This window comes from Cariama cristata, unplaced genomic scaffold (genome assembly GCF_000690535.1).
Source record: "Cariama cristata isolate BGI_N322 unplaced genomic scaffold, ASM69053v1 scaffold11351, whole genome shotgun sequence".
In the NCBI taxonomy this organism is placed as follows: Eukaryota; Metazoa; Chordata; class Aves; order Cariamiformes; family Cariamidae; genus Cariama; species Cariama cristata.
In genome coordinates, this window is record NW_009598712.1 from 3,112 (window position 1) to 28,567 (window position 25,456).

At 41.6% G+C, this 25,456-nt stretch overlaps 1 protein-coding gene across 1 annotated transcript in view; it reads right to left on the reverse strand.

Annotated features, from left to right (window-relative positions):
* The window catches only part of LOC104168720 (pumilio homolog 1-like), a gene marked incomplete at its 3' end in the record, with an annotated part of 34,885 nt that overhangs the window by 211 nt on the left and 9,218 nt on the right, over positions 1–25,456 (reverse strand). The window contains exons 2-6 of the mRNA XM_009709405.1: positions 19,209–19,277; positions 8,120–8,228; positions 5,250–5,428; positions 3,040–3,206; positions 1,185–1,455 (exon numbers count right to left, since the gene is read on the reverse strand). Coding sequence (XP_009707707.1) covers positions 1,185–1,455; positions 3,040–3,206; positions 5,250–5,428; positions 8,120–8,228; positions 19,209–19,277 — 795 coding nt within the window. The remainder of the gene's footprint in view (positions 1–1,184; positions 1,456–3,039; positions 3,207–5,249; positions 5,429–8,119; positions 8,229–19,208; positions 19,278–25,456) is intronic.

The following is a 25,456-nucleotide window of genomic DNA, read 5'->3' on the forward strand; positions in this document are numbered from 1 at the left end:
CATTCCTGCAGTTAGTTTCCCAAATCTAACAGTTCTTTAAAAAGCAGTTCACTTATTTAGCTCCAACATACTGTTTTAAAAAAAAAAATACACAAGTTTCACTGTCTGAAAAGTAATTCTTGCATTCAAGGTACTACACCAGAGTAAGACAAAGATTTGAAACTAGCTTTTTTTATTTTCTTTTGAACTATACAGCAGCTATTTAGTTTAATCATTAAAAAAATTTCCATCATTAACCTCTCAAACAAGCTATATAATAAAACAACCGATCAAGCTATAACACAGATATTTACATTGCTTTTAAGACTATGATAACACTCTGAAGGTGGGTCTTTAGCACAGTCTTTCCTCAATATAGAGTGTCAACAGGTTATTTTGCTAAAAAATATGAGGTATTTCAGGAAACCCAGGGATGGCTATATATTCTCACAATCTGCTACAACAAAGGATTTTATTCTTCTTTAAGGAATATGATACTTACAAAAGGAAAGCAATAAAAGTTTACAATCGTTACCCAAATTAGCAGGAACAGGAGTGGATTACAAGTTGATCATTGGATCTAGGCCCAGCATTCAAGAGAAGCCAACAACAAAGGAAGGACTTCGGTTACTTGCCCGGGATGAGAAGCTTGGGCCGCTTGCATGGGAGAAAAGGTCAAACAAACTCACTGGGCTGGGACAAAGTTTTGTAGCATTGGACTCTGACCACAGCTTTCAAACCATGGACAAGTATGAGTGAGCCAGTTTAAACTCATTATTCCTTTAGTCTGCTCTGGTTCGGTACTGCAGAGATCCCAAAGCAGGGCTGCAACACTGAGGCTTTGAGTCAATTTAAAGGTTCGAGGGTGGGGTGTTTTTTGTTGCTTAGCACTTTTTACTGATTTAAAGCTCTTCTCCAATGCAAACTTACTCAAGCTAAAAATTAATACACAGAAAAGTGCTGTTGATAACTGCTGTTTATTACAGGTCCTTAAGACTGCTGTTCAGACAGCCACGTTAAGCAAATCTCCTGCCTCGAGCTCCCTAGGATGATACACGCAGCACTGTATAGACAGCATAGAGACGATGAAACCATTCCAAGCCTTCCTCCATCCCTCTCCCGAAGACAAGACCTCACGCTAACCCCACGATGACTCTACCGGAGGAACTGGAGCGGTAGGGTAGGACCAACAGCCGACACTTTACCTGCTGCTGGGAATTGTAATCGAAGAGTCCCACAGTGGCTGCGGCCGAGTCCACAGGTACTTGAGTGCCAGAATAATCAAACTGAAGAGGCTCCATGCCAACGTGCTCCATGGGATCCAGAGGGACACTCTGGGACTCAATATTGGAGAAATCCTCCACCGGCTTGGCACCATTAGTACTTGCCAGCTGAGCTAAGCCCTCTGATCCATTCTGGTTTGGACCCAGAAGATCCACTTCACTAGCAGAGTTCTGGCAATTACCAGGTGTACGGCTAAGCAGAAAGAAAAGATACTTGTCATCAAGCACGTCCGTTTAATGTTAAGTCACACAGCATCAATTAACAGCAACACTAGTACTCACCAGAACTGCTTGCAGATGTTGTGATAAAGGGGAAAAAAGAAATAAAAGGACAGTCTGAAATAGTTCCCTAAATGAATTCTACAGAACAATGTATGTATTTAAAAAAACAAACAAAAAAAATCACCCACAAAACCCCCAGTCTCCCTGCCTCAGAGATCTGTTATAGTACAAGCGTAAAAAAATTGTTTCTTTTTTCTCCTCAACTGAGGGAGTCAGTCACAAGAAGACAAGATTTCAGAAACGCCAAAGTTATTTTTTTATAAAGCTATTTAGTAATTATTAACCATGTGATGCTCTGGCACTGTATCTCACTTGAAACCTTTCTAAAGTAGCTGCTATGGTTTCTTAATTACTTAACATAAGCATTGGGCTCAAGTGGGAAACAGTTTATCTCAATGCAAGGGCTAACAGTATGCGCCTCACAACACGTATGTTTTGCTTTTACAGTTTTCCTACATGTCAACACAAGGCACACCAAGTAGGTAAGCTAGCAAGAAATTCAAATGCATTGATTACATCAATAAGCCACAATTTCAGAAGGCTTTAATCTCTTGGGAGCTACAAGGAACAAGTCCAAAACCCCAGCTGTAATTTAGACTAGTATATAAGCAGAGTCAATATCTTCAGTAGGTACTTCCATAGGAATCCCACACCAAGTAATTAAAAAAGGTGTGAAAATAAAACAAGATTACAATACACAGAACCAGGTCTGCGCAGACTGGAGCTATCAGAGTTTATCGTCCACCTTCTCACAGTGCTTCCCTGCGTACATGACAACGTCCTTATGACAGTGTTTCAATGAATCAAGGGCTTTTTCACTACAGCATGGAAAATCTTTCAAAAAATAAAGTTAAATGTGTGTGCTGGTTTTCGCTGGGATAGAGTTAATTTTCTTCATAGGAGCTGGTATGGGGTTGTGTTTCGGATTTGTGCTGGAAACAGCGTTGGTAATTCAGGGATGTTTTAGTTGTTGCTGAGCAGGTCTTACACAGAGCTAAGGCCTTTTTCTGCCTCTCACCCCAGCCCACCAGCAAGGAGGCTGGGGGGGGACAAGGAACTGGGAGGGGACACAGCCAGGACAGCTGACCCCAACAACCAAAGGGATATTCCATGCCATATGACGTCATGCCCAGCGTCTACAGCTGGGGCAAGAAGAAGGAAGCAGTGGATGTTGGGAGTGATGGCATTTATCTTCCCAAGTCACCATTTCACGTGATGGAGCCCTGCTTTCCTGGAGATGGCTGAGCACCGGCCTGCCCATGGGCGGTGAGTAATGAACTCCTTGTGCTGCTTTGCTTGCGTGCGCAGCTTTTGCTTTCTCTATTAAAAGCTGTCTTTATCTCAACCCACAAGTATTCTCACTTTTACTCTTCTGATTCTCTCCACCATCCCACCAGGGGGGAACAATAGAGCGGTTGGGTGGGGCTGAGTTGCTGGTTCAGGTTAAACCACGACAGTGTGACACTAACTAATTATTAACTAACAGTGTACGTACCTGAAGTCTTTGACATCTGCGTCGATTCCATTCTGCACAGGCAAACCATTTGTTTTATCCATCACATCCCCCTCCTCCTTCAGATCTCCTAATTTATCGCCATCAAATGTGCCCTTATTTTTCTTATCCCCTTTGTCATTCTCATCATTCTCTGCATCCCTTGGCCCCTAGGCAAAAGAGACATTATTTTAATAAGCTTCGTTTTCAGATCAATTTTACTTTTATTCTGAGACGGTAACAAATCAAAGAAACATGTCACAATAAAGTCAGTCACTTGCAAACATTAGTTCTTACAAATAAAAATGTAAAAAAGCAAAACAGTCAATCAAAACTGAAGAAATAAGGGAAACAGTTCTCATTCTTCCAAGAGAGGTTTTATCTATCTATTCAGTTTCTTCCATTTAGTAATTCAAGGTCTGCTTCTATAGGCTCTAAAAACCCCACTCAAAAATAATTTTAAAGAATACTTATCCAAATCCTCTTTCTAGATGGGACTTAGGCACTTCAAAATTAACTCAGGAGCTTTTAAATAGGACAGCATGTACTGAAGTGGTAAAAACTGAATTAGCACTTCTCCGAAAGTCACTGTCTCAGTGTCAAAGAGGCAGTAACTGACTGGACAAGTGGAGGTATTTGAGCAGAACAGGATCACCTCGTTTTTGGGGGACATTACTGTGATTTGCACAGTGAATTCCAAGGTATGGCTCATTTAAGAGCACTCAAGTAAATCCCTAGCTCAATCATTGGTTCGTATGATCCTAATGTACATTCTTTGGGGGGGGAAAAAGCAAGGAAAAAAAGAAAAAAAAAAAAAGGATTTCTGTTCTGTTGAGCATTTTATGAGTGGTATTACATCTGCAGCATTTCTTCCCTTAATGTCTGCATTTTATTTCACTTGGGAGAAGAATAAAGGGTGATTATGCCTGGGGCAGAGTTTTGAGCAACAAAAAGGAGAGGAAAAACAACATAATTTACGATAAAAAACTTCAAGGGACATATAAACATTTATCAGAGACAGCTTTGGTGCCGTCACAAAGACGGACATTCAAACCCTGTCTTCCACTTCATTTGAGGGAAAAGTACTCCATACATAACAGGGCATTTGAACCCTGTATCAACTAAATAATTTTTCCTTTCTCTCTAATTGGAGGGGGGATTCTCCCCTCCCCTTAGAAAAAAAGATTGTTTTAAAAGCATTCATCTTCTGATGCTTCTTCTTAAAGAAAATAAAATTGTGTTTCCTTAATATTAAAGAGCAGGCTTGGAAATGCCAATTGTAAACACAAATTTGGAGCCCAATTCTCACCCAAACAATGTGATATTCACCAGTGAAACCCTTCATTTCAGAACTGGCATCCTGACTATCCATGCTGCGGAGCACCAATTCAGATGATAAATTGGTTCCTTCCACTGATTGTTCATTTCTCTAAAATCATCTTTCCTAGGTTCAGGGTTCAAAAAGGTTATCAGCTGCCCATTAATGAGGGACAAAAATAAGAGGATGGATGAAGGAAACCACAAATCAGCTCCCTGAAGAGATGAGTACAGCAGTCTAACAGTAATAAACCTACTCCGCTTTTACATTTTTTCAACAATTCCTGGTCTAGCGCTTGGCCGATGAGTAGAGCTGAGATGCGGCCCCTTTTTCCCCCACTACAGGGATGGGGCTTGATGATCCCTCTCTCACCACATCCTCAGATTTGAGGCAGCAGCAACTGTGCTCCCTTCCCCACCCCACGAAGCACAGCGACTAATGCCATTTCTCTGTAGGAAACGATATGCTCTTGAAAGCATTCCCCAGCTGGAGTGGCTTTTGTAGCTACATTATGTTTCTAGCATCATTACATGGAGCTTTTTGTTCTTAGCCAGCAACAAAGCAGCCACACGCTCATTCAAAAACCACGGGTATATTTGCATACTTTTCCAACGACAAAGCTTAGACGGGGGTTACTGCCAGTATGCTTATCTGAAGAACTAGGGAATGTCAGCAACCTTCACATCCTTTACACTCATCTCCCATACTGCATCCCCTAAATCAAGAACAACAGTTAAACTGCAAACCTACCCGTTTTAAGAAAGATAGCTAAACTAAGAGCAAATAAAAGAAGAAACATCTGCCTTTAGGAATGGATTAACAAACAAACAAACCAAGCAGCAAATGGAGAAAATAACACAATGGGAACTCAAATGTGAGAATCAGGCACACTTACAAATCCTCCTTTCCTTAGGCAGGAATCTCCAGGAGATGAGCTCAACACATACTCCACCATGCTAACTCCAAGTCCTCCACTTTCTGACCGTGGTGAAAGCACTGAGTTGACTTCACTATTCACATGAAACCCCTGACCAGGTCTTCTCTGAACCATAATTGGTTGGGAAACAGAGTGATCTGGAACAAAAACATGTGTAATTCTTATAAGTAGATCCAACTATTCAAAGGAGGCAAGTCAATAAATACGTACTCTCTAGGGTATTAATTGTACTAGAGAAGCGCCAACTTTTTTGACTCTGATGATGTCCGTTAGAAAAAGCAGGATGGCTTTCTCATTTTTTTTAAATACTAGAGCCTGTAAACCTACAAGCAATAACTACATTTAAAGTCTAAAATCATAAAATTTCAGAAATTTAAGTCTCTAAGTTAGCAATTAAAAAAAACCAAAGTTCTAGTTTTTAGTTTAAGTAAAACTCTTGCATTAGTACAGTGAAAAAACAATCTGTCTTGGTCATTTAAAACATCACCCTAGCGTTACACCAGCCTACATTTGTTCTCTTGGTCATATGAACTGCCATATTCATGTCATGATCAGAGTTTCTCTTAGCTGCTATTTCCTCAGGAAAAAGTTTATGAGAACTTCATTTCTTCTTCCTCATTCCCTGTCCTCCTGCATCAGCCCCGTCCCTTTATTATCCTTGCAGCCTGCGGGTTTGAGATCCAACCAGAACAGACTGAGGACAGATGTCTCCAAGTCCTTACGAGCTCTACAAAAATTGCTGGCTGGGCAGGAGAAAGTGACCCTACATCCCCACCGAGGGAAGGGAAGAAGTTCTCTGCTCCTGGCGGCTCAGACTGGCAACAGTCAGCGCATCAAAAATAAAAGGCAGCAGATACAGTAGTTGCCAGGGGATGGTGGAAGGGATATGCAATGATATTGACACTGTAGTTTCCTTATAAAGCAGGCATAAGCTATCAAGAGAAGTAATTCTATTCTGTCATTACTCCTGGCTACATTTTCCTGCTTTCTCCCTCAAGCCAGCACAAACATCTATGCGGCCACAAAGCGAAGTGGGCTGGGGAGACTTTTTGGGGATAAAGCTAACAAAGAAAAGAGAAAAGTTACTCTTAACCCAGATCAATTCCCCAGCAGGTTTCATTGCACTGCTGCAAAACTACTCGTACCACCAGGAGGGGAAGAAAGGAGGGGCTTGCATCAGACAGGACTGCTTCTTTTAGCGGTACTGGCTTTAAATGCTTTAAAACTACAACTTCAAGGTAGAGTAGTGAAGAACCAAAGCCATATGGGAGGACTGCAGTGCATACTGTGGACACAGACAGAAAGGAAAATGGATGGAGCGAAGGGCATCTTACAGAAAACCAGGCTTCATTAATTCCACTGTTCATGGAACAAACGAGTCTTCTGGCCAAGGACACTTCCACACCCCACCTCCAAGTTGCACTCCTTACTCTGAAGCAGTCACCTTGAGCAACTGCTCAGACCATGGCTGTTCTCCATTTCAGATGAGCAAAAGTGGAAACTATGACTTCCCAGACTCACAGACACCCGTGCAGGCCGTGGCTCAGGAATAAAGGCTGTAAGGTGTGCAGGATTAATTGAGAATAAACAAAGGAAGAGATGAGACGAAGGGCTTTGACTCACAGAGATCTGTGATCAGCCAGCGTAGGAGGTTACCTCCCCCAGATGTCTACCCTGCCTGTCTGGTAGATGTAACCAGCCTAACAACACAGGCAACAAGGGAGAAAGTCTCCTTCTCAGCTGTTGCTGTTCAGAGTCTGGCTCAGGCCTTTAATCCACCCTCAATTTCAGTTTATATTAATCCAACCTGGCACAAACTGTTGTTGAGGACTGGATGCAGGCGCTACTATGGAGATCCACTGCGGACAGGTAAGTCAGACAGCTGGAGGCAGCAGCTCCCCAGAAATCTCCCCAATACCCAGTCAGTCTGCAAGATTCAGCTGATCAGATTTTGAGAAGATTTATCCCCTTTTCACAGTCATTTTTAAGTTTAAATAATAAAAAAAAGTCCTTATCACTATCCCAATACCTTCACCCTAATAATGGATATTTTCAGCAAAAAAAAAAAAAAAACCACACAACAGTGAAGTTGCTCTAAATCACTTCTCCCCTGGAGCTGTAGTTCCATGCAGTTGTTCGGAAACTGCACGAGATACTCAGCAGTGTTTAAGGAGCATATACATTACATATAGCAGGCACAGAAAATAAAAAGGTAAAAGGTTAGCATTTCAAATTCAGCACATGCATGTGATTTTTCGCCATGTAACTAACACCAACCTGAACACTCTCCCTTTCAATTCAAAAGAAGGGACAGTCTCTGATCCAAGAACAAAATTCTTGGCAGATAAACTTCAACACTACTAATCCAAAACATCACTTTTTTTTCTTTTTTAAACTGAATGTTGTTGGGTTTTGGTTGGCTGGTTTAGTATTTTAAAAATTGTGGCGTTGGTTTTTTGTTTCGGTTTGTTTTTTTTTTACTAATCTTGTTCTCTAATATCTTTGTTCAAACTTACAAGTAATCCATCCAAAGGCAGAAAATAAATCAGAAAGTTTAAATTGAAATTTTAATGGCAATCTAGAATTTTTAAGCACATAAACATGAGGGTACACATGTCCACATTAGACAACCTTTTTATAACTATGGATATCTTTTAACTCTATCACAAAGCAATGTGGGTTTTTCTACTAGTTTTCTATTATGTAAAACAGATGTTTTTAAAAACGTTTTAAAAGCTGTGTCAACGACACTGGCCAGCAATTTTGAGTAGATGAGTTGCACATTTCTGTATTCAGCCCCAACTAAATTAAGTAAATAATTGAGCTACCTGATGTTCCCCAAGCACTGTCTCTCCACTGATCTCCCAGAAATATCCCTTTTGGTCCATCTTTGCTGGAATCATCAGATTCCCAAAACTTTTTACCCGGCAACAGCTGCTGCAATTAAAAAAAAAACAAAAACAAAAACAAAGCATGATTAAAATAAGTATAAAATGCAAACATAAACCATAAGCGTCTCCCTTCTAAACATGAATCAATCATTAAACACAAACTGATACATGCTTTATAATCAAGATATTTATACTCCTAGGGTGAAAGCCATACAGCAACTGAGATAACGATTCAATCTCCGCAATCCTCTTACATTCTTAAATGCTTTATGAACCCCACACACAAGCACACACATACAATTTACATTCTCCAGCCTCTCAGCACGAGAGCTACTTGCAAGAAAAATATTAGCAGAGAAAACCTGTTCTGATCAGAACATTATCATAACTTCCACCTGAGCTGTGAGGATACCTCTAAAACTACCCAGCATCTCCAGCACAAATTCTTGCCTTCAAATACTGAGGTTCTGATGCTGGCAGGGACAGAATAGCTCAAGAGGTGCCAAGAGCTCTCACTTCTCACTTATTTAATGACTGCTGAGGACTCTCCATGCTATGAAGGTTATTTGTAAACACTAATAAGAATGAACAGTTCCGGGCCACGGCACCTGCCACGCATGTATGGTTCCTACTGGATGAAAAGAAAAAAAAATGTTATGCACTTACTGAGAACGAGACAGAAAGTCATCCTTGGCTTGAATGAATCCAAGGAAGGTTGTTTGGAAGTTCAGAAGATAGCAGAAAGAACAATGTGCCCTATTTAGCAGATGTATTTTGAAAATATCAGCTTCGCCGAGGAAACACCCGCCGCGTAGCATCTACATATGGCAAGGGGAATTTCCAGCCCTGCTTAAGTGCCTTGGAATTCAAGCATACAATCTTCAAATTAAATCTTCTGGCTGAATGAGACGTATGCAATTCAGTCAGGAAACAACAGTACATTCATAGCAAATTAACAAAATAAATGAGCCTTGCCTGCTGAAGTTGGAATAAAACTAAAGGAACTGGAAGATTAACAAGTACTTGCATCTGTTTGAAATTACCACAGAACAAACAAGAATCATCAGATTAGTCGATGTCTCCTACATATTAGAAGCGTTGATAACTCTATACTCCATCAGCAGACGTGCAAATCTAAGGCTACAGTATAACAGAGTCAATAGGCTGCTGAATGAAGATGAAGCAAGCATAAATGATTTAAGAGCTCCCAGCTTGCAGTGTACTCTGGTTCACCACAGACGATCAGAAAAGTTGTGCTCACCATTTACTTTTTAATTTAACGAAGATTTGTTTATTCAGAAACGTATTGTGGAGCAGGTCTGTATGTATGAGATTAAACCCAAGGTTCAGGTTTGGATAACTGGACATGTCACACAGAAGACAGGTATTATAATGAAAGCACCATTAATTCTACCCCACACCTGAAAACCAGAATTCCTTCCAAATTCTAAAAAAAATAAAACAAACAAAAAAATCAACCCACCACAGATAAGAGAGCAATTACATTCCGCTATTTAACTAACGCTCAAGGCTGCCGTTAACTAAAAGTTATCCTTTATGCCAAGATCAGTAGAGAAAAAGATCAATCCATGACTTCAACACGGCAGTCGCCTACAAGGGGAAAAAGAAATAAAGAAATGCAACTCCTTTGGAGAAGAAAAAAAAAAAGCTTCTTCAGGCACAAGATGGAGGGCAGGCATGACATCTGAGCAGACCTCAGAGCAGAAGCACTGCTACTTCAGGGGCTCTCGGTCAAACCTCAAGCCATACACAGACGTGCAAGTTTTACGGCAGCAGAAACACACTCCCAGCTCCTCAGCCCACTGTTGCTGCTGGCTGTAAGCCAGGAGCAAGAGCTGGCCCAGATGCATTTTCCAGCTGAACTGAAACATTTATGCATACACCTGCATACTGTCTACACAAGCATGCACAAATGTAAAACAAAGCAATCCTCACCTACAGAGGTTGAATCAACATCTCAAACTAACATATAACTGGTCAAATTTTAGGATGAGGTCTGCCAGTAACGCTCCTCTTGTGCCAGGAACACCAGGAGCTCCAGCACAGCGGTCGCCACTTCTGAACCAGCCGAGATCCACGTGCAAGGCTGAAGACACTGTGTATGTGTGCGTGTGTGCTGTTTGTTGCCACAGCACTAAACAAAATTTAATTTACAGATTAATGTTGCTCAATTAAATTGCAGTTTTTCTTTTACTGAAAGTATACACTTGTATAACTTACTTCTCCATCCCAACATTCTCTTCCAACTCGCAATAGCCTTCCTCCTACTAATTCAAAAGCAAAAATCTTCAGATTAGTTTTCAAACTAAGGATGAAATGAGCTCATTCATCTTCTACGGCCAAGCACGATGCAGTGTACTGCAAAGTCCTTCAAAGGTATGTGCACGTCAACCCTACCTGGACGTACGGACTGCAGTACCTGGGCTGTCCCTAGGGTAGGTGAAACAGCTGTACAAAAAGTGTCAGGGACACACAGGACTTGTACCCACTCTGCTTCACAATATTCATTACAGATGCAGAGTCTGAAATCACAGAATGGTTTTGAGTTGGAAGGGACCTGCAAAGATCATCTAATCCACGCCCCCCCCCCGCCATGAGCATGGACATCTTTCGAGCACCTTCCAGGTTGCTCAAAGCCCCGTCCAACCTGACCTTGAACATTTCCAATGATGGGGCATCCACAAAAATGACGAGAGGTATGGAACATCTCACCAATGAGGAAAGGCTGAGAGAGTTGGGGTTGTTCATCCTGGAGAAGAAAAGGATCCAGGAAGACCTTCGTGTGGCCTTTCAGTACTTAAAGGAGGCTTGTAAGAAAGATGGGGACAGACTTTTCAGTAGGACCTGTAGCAACAGGACAAGGGGTAATGGTTTTAAACTAAAAGAGGGTAGATTTACACTCAATAGAAGGAAGAAATGTTTTACTCTGAGGGTGGTGAGGCACTGGCACAGGTTGCCCAGAGAGGTGGTCGATGCTCCATCCCTGGAAACATTCAAGGTCAGGTTCGACGGGGTTCTGAGCAACCTGATCTGGTTGAAGATGTCCCTGCTCATTGCAGGGGGCTGGACTAGATGGCCTTTAAAGGTCCTTTCCAACCCAAACCATTCTGTGATTCTATGATCCACAACTTCTCTGGGCAACCTGTTGCAGTGTCTCACCACCCTCACTGTAAAGAATTTCTTCCTTGTGTCCAAGAAGTCTCTTCTTCCTTTCCTTACAGTCAAATATCAGTTCAAAACACTGGCTCTGAGTATCAGAACTTTTCAGTACAAAAATGCCAAAATTTTGTTTTCCCCAGTTCTTTAATATTTCACACACCATCCATGCCTACAAGCTCCGTATCCTGCACATAGTCTGTCCAAGCAAGAGCATTTAATTGCCTATTTTCTCTACAAGGTATCCCATTCTAGTTTCCATCTTTTTGAGCAGCAAGTAATTTCCAACCAGACCTCTCAGAAAGGTTAAAATTCAAAGTAAGAAAGCATTTTAATACAAGTGCTAAGCTTCCTCTGGGTTTTTATTGCCGCCTTCCTACTGAGAGGACAAGACCCAACTTGTTCTTTTAACTCTCAAACCACTGAGTAGAAAACACAGTGTTTTCCCCAGCTGCTCCTTCTCTGCAACCAGTAGCAGAAAACACCATGAGATATCGGCACGTCACTCACTTTTTAGAAATGTGTCGGTGACTTTAGGATGTATCATTGCACTGTAAACACAGCGTAGGACTGCTCATGATTCTCTCAACTGAATGATAAAAACAGGGAAACTTGCACCGTACTCCTCTTTCATGTAATCCAAAAATAACTCCAGACAACTATAAGGACAAGCAACTCCCATCAGCAAAACTCATTTCAAAACACACAGATTAACCTGTTCCTCCATCTGCACCGTGGGGTGACATGAGGGAGCTGAAAGCCAAGTCAGTGCTTTCTAGTATTTATAAACATAAACACACATCAGGGGTGTTACAATTTTTTTATAAGCTTCTGTCAGTCCCATATACGCAGCTTTTTCACTCCTGCTGCTGCCACCCCAGCAAAAATAACTACTCTCCTTCTCATTCCATTTCAAGGAATTTTGAAGAAGAAAGCAATACAGATCGATTAAGCAAAATTTTAGCTGCAACTGAACACTTCTCGTTTCCTTTGACAATACCTAACAGTGTAGAAGGACACAGTCTGTTCAGCAGTCACATCTCAAACAAGGATGAGAGGGGGCATGGGCTTGCAGAAAGGAGACAGGAAAGAATGAGCAGAATAAGAGCATTTTCTTTTCAAGGAAAGAATACAAGAAAATCAAACTACTTTCATAACCTCCTGAGTTTCCAAAATGTTAAGAAGTTTTCCTGATACATACAAGAAAGCAATAGCGAATTCTAAACTCATGAAATTTATTTCTACTTAAGGTAAGAGGCAAGATGGAACTTAAGCAAAAAAATCAAGTATAGTGCAAACCTAACAGGAAATCTGCATCCGTAAACCAGCACAGAAAAGGGCAACAGGGAGCCCAGTAACTGCCTGCTAAGTACAGTCACAGCAATAGGTCATCTCAACATTTTTAAAGTAAACCTAAAACCTGAAGCAAACACGTGTGAAGGCTCAGTAGTTACTTCTCCTGAGGAAGTCTGCTGCAGGTAACTAAGTTCAACCTCCCTTCTCGGTTTTAATACTTGGAGGTACTCGCTTTCTCATGCAATATAAACAATGGCAACAAAATGAGATTTATTTCCACCATTTTAAAATTTACAACATATTTCCAAATCAGCAGCTCCAGCACAGTTCATGGGAGTAAGGTCATGCTTCGACAGTACTTTGTCTTCAGCAGTAACACCAGGCAAAGATATTTCCCCCTTTGTGTCCCAGCTGCCAGAGCACGTGCCTCTCTCAAAGCCCTCCTTTATAAAGAGCAATCTTTTGCAGGTCCATGTTGCAAATCAGTCAGAGCCCTGGCAAAGAGCAGGCTGAACATTTGGCCTCTGAGAGGGCTCGAGGAGGTATGGGGAGAAGTTTGCTACACACCAGCAAGCAGCCCCTGGTCCCTGTAAGAACAAGAATCTCTTAAACCAATATTGCCCACACAGGTATGCTGCTTTTCAGGAAACGCTTTCAAATCTCAATTACAACAAAATGATACACTAAATGATGTGGAAAGGGATATCTGAAGACATGAGGCACCAGGTTCAGACACATTGCATATACAGCTGCATAAACCAGGCACACACTCCTAACTGAAAGATAAGGAAAATGAACACTTCATATGAATATGTGTTTATGAACCACAGCAACAAGCTGTGTTATGAAGTGGAATATACAGAGCAGGCTTTTATTTGTATTCTGGTTGCTCATTTAAATAAATATTTCAATTTTCCTCACCATACAAACTGGGTCCCTACCACAAAATGTAGCAAGGCCATTTCCTCTGGCTGGAGGGTGACTTGAGACTAATTTAGCCCTTTGTTGTTTCCCTTACCCTCTACCCCTGTCTTAAGGGTGAAAACACATCCACTTACCAACAAGACCCTGAAGAACTGCACCCAAACACCTTACGGTTTTGCAGTGAATCACAGACAAGGATTAGAAAAAAATTCTAATACTCACTATCTCGTGCACACACACACCCTTACTGCACAAACAACTACAGCTCTCTCCCCTATAGTTTAATCTTTTCCCCCCAGAAGCATAAAGTTTCCAACTGGAAGCTCTGTACCATCGGCAGAAAGAAATAGAATTTAAATGTTTATTTTACATACAGATTCCGGATGTATTTACAGATATTGGGGAGGGAAAAAACCAAAACACAGTATGAACAGATGGCAGTGAGGGTCCTTGTTCTGTCTAGTACTGCTCCAACCAAAACTGGAGGTTTAGCAAGCAGTAATCATCTGTACTGAATTATGCAACAGGCTGCCAAGACGATGAATATTTCCTCAAGAAAAGTTGTCAGTTGCAATGGAACAAAAAAAAATCCCACCAAAATTATTTTAAGTGAATATCATCCGGTTCTTCAGGTTGGAAATTAAAAAAAGAACATGCAGCAGTTTAGAAGTAGACTAGTTCATTTGTTCCCTGGTTTTTATTAAAATTGACCCTATCTAATATGAAAATAATCCTTCTAAGCCCTCTTACCGAGGACTTACAGAGTTAGGCCAATAGTCAATTTAGCAGAGCGGGGAGGAGGGGAGAGGTTGACTTACACATCAACAAAAGCAATTCTACAACCAAGTACAGAGCCTGTGCATATAGATCCCACTGAGATGGGATTACGAATTAGACAAATTAAGTAAACTGATCCCCTTCAGACAAGGCAAATATTAAGGTAAAAGACACCATCTGTGCAGTCGGAGAACTCAGTTTATCTGCAGCAACAGGTAGGAGAAGGCAGAGCATGTATTTACAAGTCACATTTGGGCAGCACTGCAGGTTTACAAACACTAAGACCTTATGTACCCTAAATAAACGTTGCCATCTAAAAAACAAACAAGATAGGGAGGCTGAGCACACAGCAAGCAATCCGAGCTGGAGTGCCACCAGGAGCCGTACAGTTGCCACAAGAATGGCATTTGCTCCTCTGTTCCAAAGAACAGGCAGTTTTCTGAAGGCTCAGGGAGTTAAACTGGTTTGCAGGAGGGTCTGACAGCACAAAAACAAACCAAAAAAGCAGGGGGCATGATCATATGATTGGGAATATAGTAGGGAAGGTTAAAACAAAATAAAACAAAACCTCTCCATCTTGCCAGGATGGTAAGCCGTTAAGCAGTTTAACTACATTTCACTGAGCCCCCAGCCGTGAGCTGCCCCTCTGGAGTTGCCTCATTGTCCCCCAGTGTGTTCCTGCTCAGCTCTCGCCCCGGTTCTGGTTCCCTCAGACCCTGCACAGAGCCATCCTGACATGCCAGCGTAGCTGCTGCGGCAACATCACACTTCATAAACACGGCTTCAATCCTCCCATTTCTAATGCTGCTAGCGCTAGATACACTGAAGAGGAAAAAAGAAAAAAACAAACCTGAACAGAAATATTATTCAAAACTCTCAATACTTCCCAGCCCAGCTGCCAATGAATCATAAGTTTATGAGAACACAGTAACGGCATCGTTAGCAGGGAAAGCAGAGTCACATCAGGGCTTGGGGTTTTTTTTTTTTTAGGGTTATTTGCTCGGGTTTTGTTTGGTTTTTTCTTTTTTAAGCCAGATACAAGAAGATCCAGGCCTAGTGTCACAACCATTCTACATAAAAAGTCCAAAAAGCACTGGTCACTGAGAGACAGGGGCTTATCTAGGACCTAACCAATTGCATCAAGGGGACATAAACATGACATGGTGAAGTACCCATCACGTCAGCCTTTGATGTTTAAGAGCTCTGCTACAATGAACCACGGGGGTGGTAGCCATTTCACTGTTTGGCGAGAATCAGACCTACACGAAACTCCGGCACAAAAACCTGCAGATGACAGCAGCAGACAGCAATAATTAAAAGCTCATCAGATGAAGTAGAAATTATTTCTTACCAGCATTTCTTTTCAAGTGAAAGGTAAGATTCACTGTTACCCTCGATACCCATACTTCAACATTTTTGACCGAATTTCTTCCATTTTTGGAAGTACCTCCCAGTTGCCTAATGTCTTTCTGTTCCCATCCTCCTCCCACCCTCCTGGATTAAGTTACAGCTAGCTACTCACTCAGCTGCTCTTTTATTCTAGACACAGGCTTATCTCACAGCATAACCTACTACCAAATCAAGAACGGTGCCGCAGTTCAAAACATAGGTAATACACTGATGACAAACACCACCTCGCAGTCTCTCTGCACTGTCCACTATCCCAAAAAGACACTGCACAAATATTCAATACTGCAAACCTACAGATACAAGGGATTTAAGCGAAGAAAAGCAGATATCCAGCTTCCCTGTCTCAAAGGCCAGAAAAGAAAGAGAACTTACACAGCTCATGTTAAGCCTCAGATAAGTATCACCGCTGTGTGATCAAAGACCTCAGAAGACAGCACAGACACATGTTCTGCTCTATGTGCTAAAGCAGCAAAACCGATTGGCCCTTACGTGCGACTTCTGATGCGCAATTCTCTTCCTTCATCAACTGCTATAAACTATTGCTTTTTATTACTTTCCAGTTCAACATCTGCTAAGAAAGGGAGTTCGATACAGAAGTAGCGAAGATTTCATTACGTTTACATGGTGTGTAGTAAGGTTCCAAGATGACTTCCTTCATTACAACTAACAACCTGGACAAAGCGCTAAAAAAAGGGGGCGAACAGATACCCCTTTTAGAAGGCTACTTTCAACATTATCGACCATGATCACTATCAACAGCCCAAATCTTTTCCATTTTAGAGCAGAGCAAAAGTGTTTCGGTGGCTCTTCTTTTCAATACTTGAGAAAGTATTGCACTTCCACTTGCACAGAAATTTTAGGGGGGTACAAGGCTGGCTGCAGTGGAGGGGGGGGGCATTTTGGAGTCAGAAACAGCCACAAGGCAGATGAAAGCTGTGGCGTATTTTAAACTATATTTAATTTTCCCAGATTAGGATATCTGTTCATCACCAAACATTATCTATCCTGCTGTGAAAATGCAGATAAGAGATTTAATTGTTTGACAGCACCCTTTAAAAAAAAAAAAGCTCTGATGTCTTCAGAGGCCCAGACTCCTTAAATCACTAAAATTATGATGTTGCTTACTAAGAAGACAGAAAACAAGAAGATAAAAAGAAATACTAAATGTGTAAACACTCTTTTCCTCCTCTTTCTCCTCCTGGTTTTTCCACTATCAACTCAAAGTATCATCATTGACACTAAGGCTCAGAAGACACAAGATAAAGAAATACAAATCAAATTCGCTCTTTTCTTCATTTCTTTTAGACTTAATTTTTTTTTCTTAGTACACTGACTTTCTCCATGAGTTTCTTTCACATTCCAGGAGCAGGAGGGGGGCAGGACACCATTAGTGCCTTGCAATAGATAGGGCATGCTGCACAAAATCAAAGTCTGTAGCTGAAGAACAGTCTTGAAAGCCAATACGCATATCCTGCAGGGATCTCAGTTTACATAGTTCCTTAAATCAGCCAGCTGGATCTATGTTGAAATACCTTGGGGAAATACAGAGAAAATTCAATGGACAAAGAAAGGAAACTGTGGACTGAAGGAGAAAAAAACCCAAGAGAAACAAGAGATAGTATCTTAGCTTAAAGAGAAGGGTGAAATGTCACCTTTCCTGGAAAAACATGCGTGTTCCAGTATGTGGAAAAGCCCAGTGACAAAAGGATGCCATCTCCAAAACTTTTTGCATCACAGTTACAAGAAGAAGAGAGGGGGGAAGATGAGTCATCATTGGAAGGCAAACTTCACATCCTCCAAATCAACAAATCCAACTTCACTTCTCAAGAAATGGCTAAATCAACTAAGAGTTGGTAAAAATCAACACATGTAGGAATGCCTTCAGGCATTTAAGCTAACATGACCTAATGCCACGTTAAGTACAAACGCTGTACTTAGTCTTAACAGGCTTTCAAAGAGCATGTACACTCTATATCTGAAAATGAACGTCTTACCCAAGTGAGGTGTTAAAAATAATATTCAGAGAACATTCACACCCCCGTCATTCCACTGGCATGCTTCATATGGAGGCACATCAACTGTTTTTCAGCCGCTTTAGACGGATTTTTAATGTCATGTTTTCTCTTTTGTAAATCATTTTCACCTACTCTTAGTCAATAGTCTCAATGTAGGTTAATATAATCTAGAGAAACAGAGATTTTCCTCTCAAGTAATGTCAAATTAAAATGTAACTCAGTATTATGATCTTCCAGAGAAGGAAGGAAGGAAAGGAGAAGAGAGAAGCTAAGCTGCAAACACCATGAATTCCCCAAAATCTTTCACCTGAGAGAGGGTAGCTTCTTATGAATTCCACCAAACAACAGTCCCGGTTTGCTGTTTTCTCCGAAACAGTAATTTTTGGTTTCTAGAGCTGTTGTGGGTTTTTCGTTTGCTTTGGGTTTTTTTTACATTTTGGGTGTTTTGGTTTGGTTTGTGGTCTTTTAATAAAAAACCTGGCTCAAACTAGGTAACAGAGATAGGATGGACTAAATGCAGAGAAAATAAAACTCGTCTGAACTTGACAGACAGGAACACAAAAGGAAGGCTCTCCAAAACAACAGACCTAAATCAAGTTGACCTGCTGTACATCAATATCCTCCTCCAAGACATGATTTTCACATCTCTGTTCTTCCACAAGCCTCTAAAGGGACTGACTATAAAGGAAAAGGGAATGAGGCAAGGAAAAGCGTTTATATCCAACTTTCAGGAACCTAACACAGCCAACCACAGTAACTTGCTATTCTTTCAAGTCACCCTAAAAATAGGTAAATTCTCTCCTTTCAAAGAAAACCAATGGCCATCTCCCCCAAATCTGCCACCTCCTTACTGTGCTGTGAAATTAAAATAACTTTCACTGGGTTTCTATAAAGTTAGAACCGAAGGGTCCATTATCTGACAACTCCTGCTCAGTCCTTTGACCTGTCCGAAGCGCTTATCACTTCTGCAGCCCTTGATTACATTGCCCAGCTGCTTTAAACGTTAAACACAGTCCTGTGCTTTATGACAAGAGTCAAAAGGTGACCAGGAGTGGAAACAGCGCAGTAGACAATGACAGACAACTAAACCCACAATATTATGGGGTCTGAGATCACTGGATCCAAAAATAAACATGCTACAAGTATTCTAACACTTGTCACAAGACATATTTCTAACTGTTCTTTTACAACCACCATTTTACTGTTTGATGATACAACAGGTGGAGGGCTTAGCTGTTCCTCCTACTAAGATGTATTCCAGCCTGACAGGTTTTTATTTTGTTAAAGTGCGCACACACACACACACAAGCTTCACAGTCATAATGGAGAACTCTCAAGTTCAGAATCACTCCAGCAGCCTCAAAAACTGTTATTTATTGCCCCCCTCCCCAACCCACAGATTTTTTTTCTATAGGCCTTTCACTTACCTCTCCCATAGCTCGTCCTTCCAGAGCAAGCGCTTGAAAATCATGATTCAGTTCATCCATGGAACGCACCTATTTATAGATGGGCAAGAAAAACACATGAGGAAACGCTTGTAGTTGTTTTTCTTAATAATAATCAGAGTTTATAGCAATTCTTCTGATACAGACTGAGAGCTACGTTCCATATTACAGCATATAATGAGGTTATCGAGCTCCAAAAGATGACTTACCTTTAAGACTCCCAGAAGCTACAACGTCTAGTGTTAGATTCATACACACAGAAAAAAGGAAAAACTAGCAATTACTTTTAAAGACACACAAAGTCTAACGCAACTGCCTTTGCTAAGTGTATTGCAGAGACTAATATTTCACAATGAGCTACATGATTTCAAGTGAGGGAGTCAATGCATAAGCAAGCAAGTCAGCATCATTTCCTTACAGGTTAAAATCAAGTAAAGACTCTCGCATAAAACAGGCTGATTTGTATTCAAGTTACATTGATAGCAAAGAGAAAAACACAATGGTAGAAACAAAAAGCAAATTAAATTAGATAGCATCATTTGAAATGGGTGGTACGGTATGAAGAAAGGAGAGCAAGCAATGCCTTAAGATCAGTTGCCCATTTTAATTACTGTACCTACAACAAGGTCTCGAAGTGGAAATCCAGAAGCATAAACTGGGGAGCAAAACACTTCCAGAAAATCCCTGATGAGGTATGGCCTTTTCCTCATTCCCGAGAGGTTTCTGGGCTATTCCCAAGAGGTTGCCATCCCCATGGCTATGCTGACAGGGAAAGACTTGCCAGCTAAGGCAAGGCATGCAAGGGAAAGGCAACAGTGAAGCAGTCCTTCCAGATTCACGGAGGGCAGAGCTCAGGTGCTGCGGGAGCAAGGGGATGGCCCCAAGAGGTGACACCAGCCTTGTTCCCCTGGAGGACCTGTAGCTATACATTTACTTGGGGAGTTGTGCCATCTTCTGCTTCTGCTTTGGATCATGATTTGACGAAAATTGATCCAATCAGAACATAAAAGATGCAGCAATTTAAAACTGTTAGATAAGTAAACCGGATATGCTGAAAATGCAAGAGAACACTTCTGATTTTCACTCCCAAATCTCATCCAGGCAAGTCCTTACAGATGCAGCTGTTGAGTACACGTGCAGAAGCAAAGAAAAAAAAAAACCTGACTATGGACTTGAGGACAAAGCACAGAAGTTCAACCACATGTTAGGATTCAGACTAAATTATGGCCCTCCTCAGATAACGCACCTGTATCAAAGCAGTGCTTCTTACAACAACCACAGACACTTAGGGTGGCACATAAGCAATATTACACACACCTCCTACTCAATGTTTACGTAATCCCTACAACCCAACAGATCTGCTACACCTTTCTGCTAGAGCAGGGGTAAGAGTTTGCAAAACACTTTTTATCAGTAATCCAACACACTCCATTCGCTGCAGTCCTTTGTGGGCTGTTTTTAATACGCAGTGTTTAGTCGTGTCACCACTAAAGACGCTGCAAGTGATGTGGACGCAGCCTCCTCTAGGCCAAGGGAAGGAACCCAGTAATGCCTGGTGGGTGATTTACAGGACAAAAAACCAGAAACTGGTTTAGATGCTAATGCACCACGCTGCCAGTGACCAGTCCTGTAAGCAGTTACACCACGTTCACCGACTTTAACCCTGACTTCTGATACTCAAGCCACTATTCCCAGCAGAACCAAGTCAAGACATTGTTGGGATTACACTTTATTTCTATTTTAAGACAAGATTCAATAGACCTCATCCAGGAATACCAGATCTAGGGAAAGCACCACAGCTAACCTCCAGAAGTCCCCCTCAGTTTGAATTCTTCTACTCTTCTGTGACAATACTACTTTGCAAAAGATTAGTAACATACTGTTAAATTATCTAATACATATTTATGTAATTTGCAAATCCTCAATGGCCAGTCACTCGGAATCACAGTTTAAAAATAAGGTATCCTCTTATTACTATATCTCAGTTCAAGGTTATTTTCAGTTCTGCCTCAGTCTTGCCACCTTCTGCGGTGAAGCTTATCACATCAACCACGAACACACAGAGTAAAAACAGGACTCCACCTTCCAGAAACTACAGCACCGGGCAACACCAAAGACTCTCCTTTACTGTCAACTCCATCACTGATCTGCCAGCGACGATATCTCGATTGCCTCATGTGAGACAGAAGTTAATAAGATCAAATTCTTCCATGAAGTATTTCAAACTGAACTCACGGAAAGTGCTGCAATCCCCAGACATGCTGAACCACGAAAGCTGAACAGTAGCAAATTATTATTTCAATGAGACATCTGAAGAACAGAGAAGCTATACAAAGAGATTCAGTAGGTGATGTTCAGTACTCTCACTGCTAAAGCCATGTCCCAACAAACCACAGATGTAGCCGCAATGGCAGCGATCCAGGCCGTGCAGTGCTGCAGAAAGTGCTAGCGGAGAAACAGAGGCTGCTTTAGCACGCGTACCCCAACTTTGCCAAAACAAATAAACTCCCGAAGGTGGATGTTGTGCTATGGGAACCTCAAAACAAAGCTGCAAAAAAGATATAATTATTACGTTCCTAGTATAAATCAAGAGGATGTTAAGAGACATTTGTATTCTGTTTTGGTCATATCCGAGCCCTAGCAACTCCCCGCTGCCAAGTCGAGCTCCCCTTGCAGCTTCAGCTGTACTGACATCCCTGGTGAAAGCCCTGTACAGAACACGCAGGCAGTTTCTAAACAAGAATGAACTCTACTTCTCAGCCCCTCTTCTTGCCCTTCTTTACGGTACTTCGGCATGTTACATGGTCATCCTTACTCCACTGAACATTTTTTTAAAAAAACGCCAGAATCATGTATTTTATTCGTTCACATTAGACACCAGAATACTTTCACAAGTATCTTATTTAAGTGTTTGTCTTCAGTAGAAACGTGTTATCATCTTGTTAAACCAACTACAGCAGCGCAGATACGTGATTTACATCCACACATGAAGCTGTGCTCCCACGTTGGGCTGAATTCTTGGTGGAGAAGCTAGAGCTGGTGTAACTATTAACAACGACATCACCTCCAACATGGTCAAAGCCTTCAACGCAAGTTCATGCTCCTCCACCAGAACCATAACAATTTAGCAATTCCTATTTCTCTAAGAGCTACAGTAAGCATACATAGCTCTCCTCAGTGTTGACCATTTATCAGTTTCCAACATGTAAAAGCATGTTTGTCTTCAAATGATGCCATGATAGTTGATTACTACAGAAATGATACAGAGATAAGAAGAGTGGTAAAAAGCAAAAAGCAGGATAAACATGAAAGCAGATTGCAATCCAGCTGTTTTGTACCCAGTTGGTTTAGCTGCACACCTAACGAAGAGCTATTATTTTAGCTCCTCTCTTAAGGGTCTGAAGGAAGCTGTCCTTCAAATGTGTCTGAGTTTGCAAACTGCCATCCTAACCTCCTAGGTAAATGATAAACAGTAGAAACAGGCTGCCTCCATCTCCTTCCCAAATACACTTTACCCTAGTCACTACCAAAAGCAGAAAAAAGCCAACACTGGCTTCTCTATCTGCTATCAGAGGTCAGGTAATGGAAGAAATTATTCATTACAGATATTTAAGTCACACCTCTAATCATCTCTCATCAATCCTAACATTTATGAATAAAACCATCTTCTAAATCAGGTCTTCGTGCCTGACTTTCAGGCCCTGTATGCTCAAATTGTATATAATCACCAATTTTGAGGCCCTTTCTCTCAGTCACACAGTTGCTTTATCTCCACTGATCACTGTATCTGTTTGTTTGTAATACAGGTTAGTTTATTATTCAATTTTCAAAGCCTGTACCCAAAAGGTCCTCTTCTCATTTCCCCACTTCTGTAATATTAAATAGCAACACCTCTTCACCTCATTTTCTTACACAGTATGCACAAATATCACAGGGTTCCTTCATTTCCCTTTGAAAGAAGGACAAAGCGCTTCTGAAACAGCAGAACATAAAGCCAAAGTCATGACTTCCTACACCTTAGTATTCCAAAAGGCAGGCAATACTCTGAAACGGTAATTAAACAAAATAGATGATCTACACCTCATCGGGATCTATTCCTGTTAATGATCACTGACCTGTAACGAACACAGACATGTAGAGCAGAGTCACGATGGTGTAAACACTAGAAACAAGGAGGTCCATAGAGAAAGAACTTCTTCACAGATGAGCACTAATGTCAATGAGATTTGATTACCATAAAACCTTGTTCACCACTGAACCAGAGTTTTGAAAGAAATCCAGAAGACAACGCCAAGATAAATTGGCTGCACAAGGAAGCGATGCCCTGACATCTGGATACGACACGACAACCTGGCTCCTTGGAGGAAGAGGTGATCTTGAGAAACATCAAGAATCACATGAAGAGAGGTCAGCTGTAGTCCCAATTGCTTCATAAGTGATCCAACAAAACCTGACTTCTGCTCTCAGCCCCTCAGTCACACCCCCATTTCAGCCTCTCCCAGGGACGCCAGCTCTGCAAAGCAAAATGCAAAGTGCACATCCTCACCAACTACCAAGAACAAACTTCCCTACCTTCCTGTCACAAGTACTCGTTCTTTCTGATAACATACAAAACACCAAGCTTGCGTTTGAAACCTACTTAACAAAATTAAGGCTCTGTACATCAGCTGCACTGCTACTGAACGAGAGTTACAAAGCTATTTCACGGCACAAAAACATTCCTCTCCTTCACATTAAATGCTGTGTATGCACTCAGGAATTATGTAAATCTCACTGAAATTAATGAGAATCTCATTCAATAAGAGTAATTTCCACGCTCGCTAATATATGAACGTATGTCACTATAACACACTCCAGCTTATAGCCACTTCACCGACTCATAAATAATTTCCTGCCTGCACAGTGGAAGCGCATACCCCAAAGTGGATTCGCCCAGCGCACCAACTATGAGCCAGACCGAAAAACTGGAGTAAACCCATCATACTGCTTCGCTTCGCCGAGGCTGAAGTCAATTCAGTCTCTTAAAAGCCTTCTTAACCAATTTTCACCTTTGCTCTGAAAAACATGCGATAAAGCGAGAGACAGCTATATTACTCATTACACAGTCACTCTAGGTCAGGCCTCCAAATCTTCTTTTCAGTTTCCTGAATAAAACCCCTTGGCCTCATACACACTGAGGCTACAGAGACCTTTCCAAGTTTCAGCAGCAGATACCCACCGCCTCTTTTAGAGGGAACAAGACAAAACACAGAACGCTTTCCGCTCTCACCTACTGCAGATTGCAACAACGCAAACCAATTTCTCTCTAGGTCAATGGTCACTTTCAAAACTCAAGCTCCCACGCACCAGAAGAGCTTCTCGGCAACTCTGCATCAAACATATTCACTGTGGATTTTCCAACCCCTCAAGCAGCACGCAGCTAATTTATGTCCAGTAGTCAACTTAACACAGGACAATTACACTTTTTTTTTTTTAAATAAGATTAGAGAGCCTCACCATTGCAAGACTCAATGACAGCAACTCAGAAGCAAATGTTTTCCTAGTCCCAAAGCTACACAGACACTAGTCCTTCTCCGTATCTAGAACGCTTTTGAATTTATATAGCTTTACCCGAAACACAGAAAGTAATATTCCAGTAACTAAATATGTTCCATGTACTGGTACCATGTGATACTGGACCTGCTGTTCACCTACCACACCACAAACCCAGGCAAGACACTTTTCCTTGCCCCTGAGCTCCCCCCCACACCCCCCCAACATACTCTGTCACAGACATAGCCAGTATTTAAAAGTTTTGGAAGCTGTCTCTTATAGAGCAAAGCAGACTCAGGTGATGATCCCAGGCATCGCCAAAGACCCAAGGGTCTGAATCACCCATGAGAGAGGGTGAGAGCAGAGGGAACAACTTACAGAGAGCAGGATCAAAACCTCTCCTTGCTATACCCATCACAGACCGTCCCAAAACAGGGCCTGATACCCCAGTGCTAAAAAGCTGTAAGGCAGCAAAAGGATGAGCAGGAAAACCTGCAAAAGCACCAGCATGCCCACAGAAAGAAGCAACCAACCCAAGCACCTGATAGGAGACACTGCACTGCTGGTACTGAAAACTCCCGTTAATTTTAACCTAGCAAACAACAAGGCCCACAGGGCTAAATGGCACTTGTCAAAAGGAATTCTGCAGTCAGTTACATTAACAGGAACCGGGGCCCCGAACTGTCCTTACAATTACT